Source organism: Brienomyrus brachyistius, chromosome 21 (assembly GCF_023856365.1).
Source record: "Brienomyrus brachyistius isolate T26 chromosome 21, BBRACH_0.4, whole genome shotgun sequence".
NCBI lineage: Eukaryota > Metazoa > Chordata > Actinopteri > Osteoglossiformes > Mormyridae > Brienomyrus > Brienomyrus brachyistius.
The window spans coordinates 4,579,369-4,584,262 of record NC_064553.1 but is presented as its reverse complement, the minus strand read 5'-3'; the positions used below and the strand labels follow the sequence as shown (position 1 = coordinate 4,584,262).

The following is a 4,894-nucleotide window of genomic DNA, read 5'->3' as shown; positions in this document are numbered from 1 at the left end:
ACTCAAGTACAATGCATCAATTGTGATCCTGGTTTTCAGTCCTGGTTTTGCCTAATCCAGGTATTCCTATAAATCACAGTTAATCTCCTCAAGTGGACATACACTTTGTTCAGTGACACAAAATATATATTTTTTCATGTTTAAGTACTGAATTCATTTATTTAAACACTATTTCAACATTATATACAGTACTACCAATACTAATAATTTTGTCTACTCGTGTTAAGCCTGCTATAAACAAGATCATAATATTGTTAAAATAACAGCTGTGAATTAGTATGCAGGTTTTTGCCGCAGTTTCCTAATTAGATTACTAATTAGAGGGCTGATTGGCTGAAGAGTCCTCACACCTGGGTTTGAACAGCTGACCTAAAGGTTATCCCAAAAACCTGCATACACACCGGCCCTTTGCGGATAATTACTATCGTTGACCGAAGCACATCTCCGTTGTACTATATCCATCCATCCATCCATCCATCTATCTATCTATCTATCTATCTATCATCCAACTGCTCATCTTGGTCAGATTAATGGGACTGTTGTGTTTTTGAGATCATTTAATCTGAGGCGAAGTCTTTGAACTGATTACTTTTGAGCTCAACCTGAAAAGTGGTCTGTGATCTTTGCACGGCGCATTAGTAGATGGATGCATTTGAATTTAGCTCTTCATCTGTCTATGGACAGCTGTATTCCTTAAAGTCGGGTAAAGGGGGGGGGGGTTTAAAAAAATTAGATGAGAATAGGCTGAAAGGACTTCGATGGCTCTGAATAGCCGAATGACAGAGGGACACGGCGGAACTGCAACTGTATTTCAGCAGGGATAAATATAGAACGAAAGACAGTCGGGGAATTAAGTTACGCGTGAACCGCAAGGACAGACACACATGGTGTCAGGCTGCCACGGGTGACAGACCGCTCCTCTCGTCCACCGGTCCAAGAGCACCTTTCAACCCAAGACAAAGGTCCAACAAAGGTAAGAAGCCCGCTGCCTCCTCTCCACCTTCTGGCATGTTCCACCCCAAGTTCAACGTAATGTCTGACACATTTATCGGGAATATTCTGGAGTGAGGATGAACGTAAAAGCAGGTGGGAGTTTGCTGACAGACAGCATCCAATTAAATTGAAATCTTGGTGCTGAGAAGAGCAGCTACTCAGTGCCTGTTCATGATGTTGTATCTGCGAATGCGTTCGCCGCTCAGTTTCTCTGTAGTGGCTTTTCAACCATTTTTTTCACAGGCAATCAGATTTTCCTGTACTCACAAAAATGGGTATTATGCCAGCAGAGAAGCTCGCCGACTCTGGGCATAATCTGTGCGACGCTTCCCAGGGTTATCCCATGTCCTCGATATTAAATTGCCTCGTTGGATCATTTCATTCACGTCCTGTATTAAAATAAGCTATGGATAACTTTAATGACAATACTGCATTTCATTTCCCTTACAAATAAATGCGCAGTTTAGTATTGTTTTCGGGTGCCAGTCTACTGAATTTCAGCCCAAGTATGAATGAATGCAGATATGAAACTAAGATAAAAACGTTTTCATACATTGACATTTAAACTCTTATGAGCCTGTTGCATTAAACAGCTTCTCAGATTTGTCAGAGTTATAAATACACGATGAATCACTCTTATAGACTATGGCAGTTTCTCCACATCCCCATCCCAGGACTCACTTGCATGTGTCATAAATCTGAACTGATAATTAATGCCGTAATTCAAGTTATCAATATTGATAAATTACCACATAACTCAAATGTAATCCGTGTCCTGTGCTTCCTGAGGTAAATGCTGGATAGAAGATGGATGGATAGAACCATAATTTAAATTACTAAAACTTTTGTAACTTCTAAAACTTCTTTTTGGTTTAACAACAGCAATGCCATAATTCATGTGTGGGCAATCTTATCCAGTAAGGGCTGTTGTGTGAGTTTCCTAATTAGATTACTAATTAGAGGGCTGATTGGCTGAAGAGTTGAAGAGTTAGGTTGAACAGCTGACCTAAAGGTTATCCCGAAAACCTGCACACACACCGGCCCTTTGCGGATAATTACTGAAACCAAAGTGACAGATGAAATGATGACATCTAATAAGGTGGGAATTTCCCATGAAGATCCCAGTGTTCCCTGTCAGTATAGAAAATAACAACAAGCCCAAATCAGCCTGCATCTGTTTAGCCACTTGATGTATCTGGTTTAATCTAGATATAATCAGAGGTGGATAGTTCAGGTCCAGGAAGTACGAATCCAGGCCAAGATTTTTGTGACTTATACTCAGCAGGTTGGCCAAATCAACAACTTGGTCTGGATTTGTACTTTCTGGACCTGAACTATCCACCTCTGGATATAATCTGGAAGGATGGAGTACGGATGCACAGCAGGTCTTTTATGTGATACTGAAAACATCCATTTACTCTGCGGTCAGGGATCATGGCACGCATCTTGTGGGCTCTGGTCTTCAGCCTGCTGCTGGTCGGGAGATGGGGCCCCGCCTTGGCAGAGGAGGAGCCCGAGGAGGTCGGGGAGCCTGAGGCACCTGTAGCAGATAACAGGCAACCTTGTGCCCAGTGGATGGGCGGAGTGCCAGGCACGCCTGGGCACAGCGGGCACCCGGGAAGAGATGGCAGGGATGGGCATGATGGTGCCAATGGTGACAAAGGAGATACAGGTAAGGGATATGAATGCCAGATGGACATTTATTACCCTGCGATGGACAAAAATAAGCCTAACCTTCATATGTGCCATAGGTGAGCCTGGAGAGAAGGGCGAGCCAGGTGAGAAAGGCGCCGATGGGCCCATGGGGCTTCGTGGCTTTCCGGGCATCCCAGGGATGAAGGGTGAACGTGGGGAGAGTGCCCTCATCTACCGCTCGGCCTTCAGCGTGGGCCTCACCGGCCCTGTGCCCGCCGCCAACGTGCCCATCCGCTTCACCAAGTTCTTCCACAACGAGCAGCGGCACTACGACGATGTCAGCGGCAAGTTCCGCTGCGTCCTGCCCGGCGCCTACTTCTTCACGTACCACCTGACGGTCTACCCCAGGGACGCCAGAGTCAGCCTCTACAAGAACGACAAGACCATCATGTTCACCTACGACCAGTTCCAGGAGAACGACACGGACCAGGCCTCCGGCTCCATAGTGCTTCACTTGGATGTCGGCGACGAGGTCTGGCTGCAGGTCTACGGGGAAGAGGAGTTCACCGGGATCTATGCCGACAACACCAACGACTCCACCTTCTCGGGGTTCCTGCTCTACCCTGACATCCCAGTGGCAGATCGACGGCGTTAAACTGAAGGCGGTGCTTTGTGGGTGCCTGGGTAAGAAGGTTTTTTATCGGCCATTGGTATATATTTGGATATGACCCACGGGCACAGATGTGGGCCCTTGCAGAATTGCATCTATTGCACCTCACAAAAAAAGTGCCTTATATAACTGTCATATATTTAAGTGCCTATTTATACAAAAGAAGCGTGTAGCCTGTTTTATATCATTGATTTTTTTCATGGGAAAAAATTCTTTGAATTACCGCTGAACTAGCTGCATGCGTGGTTTGGCTTGTTGCATATTATAAATTCTTGTGACTGCTTCCAAGGCCATAGTGTATCTAAATGTATAACTTAGTGTCTTTTCCCCACTAACATGATGCCTTAGTGCCAGGAAAAAAAATTGCTAGTGGTGGTACGATTGCTTCATTCATAATCATACTCAAAGAATTAATCGACTGATGATACTTACCTGACTGTGAATCTTTCATGTACCTTGAACGTTTTATGTTTCAAAATGAATATAATAAACAATTTTATCACTGTCCCCCAGCATCATGAATAACTGAAATGAACTATATAAAATGTCCGGCTGCACAGTTCCTGTTTTAGCAATTAGTATTAAACTTATGTATCTTGAAAAATAGATGTATTTGCAAAGCATCATATTTGCAGCCAGTGTGACAAAGCAATGAAATTCCTTCATCATCCAGACCAGATGCCGTTATCCGGCACTGGCCTGACCGCGTGAGCCCGTGGCCTCTGGCACCAACGAGACACTGCTTCTCCATCTCCCCCTGACCACGTGCGCCCGCGACCTCCCGCGCCAACGAGACACTACATCTCCATCTCCCTCAACTGCATGCGCCTGCGGCCTCCCCTGCTAACGTGACACTGCTTATCCATCTCCTGAACCTCACCCAGCCCACCAGCTGCTGCCCTCATCTCCTTTATTTATAGCAAATTCCCAGTTGTCATCATCATTAAACGAAGATATAAGCCCTGGTGCTAAACCATATTCTCTCACTCCCACTGTGGTCACGTGACATACAGATGATGTCAGGAGCTTCTGCTTGCGCAGTTGACCCAGTGAACTTGTATTTTTCTAAATTCTGTATCCCGGCTTTGATAAGCGTGCCAGGGTATCTATTTGGAGTACGCCCGAAATAGGAATGGATGTAACGTAATCCCCTATGCGCCGCGATGATGGGATGCAGGAAGGTCACACCCTGGGCTCAGTGCTGGTCTCCATGTGGCACAACACGTTTCCACACCATCTGACATGGCCCCCCCAGGGCTGGTACGGAAATCCCGAGCTTGGAAAAGGGGTATCTGTCATCGCCACTCGACTAAGACTAAGAACTTCCTATGCCTGCATCTTTGGATTTATTGAGTCTAGGATTACAGTTAGTGAAACACAGCCATGGATGTCACAAAATTACAAGAATGTCTGACTGCGACCTGCGGCAAAGTGCGGTCGGACGTCCAACCCGGCTACCAAACGTCGCCTCACGAGCCTGTCAGTCACACTCTTTATTCAGAAAGCACTGAATGTTTGATTTATGCCAGTATATGGACAGTACCACAGTAGCATTGTTCGCTAGCTAATATCATGCCTCCATTAACCTGGAAACCA

The 4,894-nt window shown here is 45.5% G+C and overlaps 1 protein-coding gene across 1 annotated transcript; it reads left to right on the top strand.

The window, feature by feature from the left end:
• The first annotated feature begins 814 nt into the window (after window positions 1–814).
• LOC125717039 (adiponectin-like) lies at window positions 815–3,805 on the top strand. Its single transcript, XM_048989971.1, has 3 exons — window positions 815–973; window positions 2,423–2,665; window positions 2,745–3,805. The coding sequence occupies exons 2-3, from the start codon at window positions 2,428–2,430 to the stop codon at window positions 3,281–3,283; spliced, it is 777 nt and encodes a 258-aa protein (XP_048845928.1). The 5' UTR covers window positions 815–973; window positions 2,423–2,427; the 3' UTR covers window positions 3,284–3,805.
• Window positions 3,806–4,894: the final 1,089 nt, after the last annotated feature.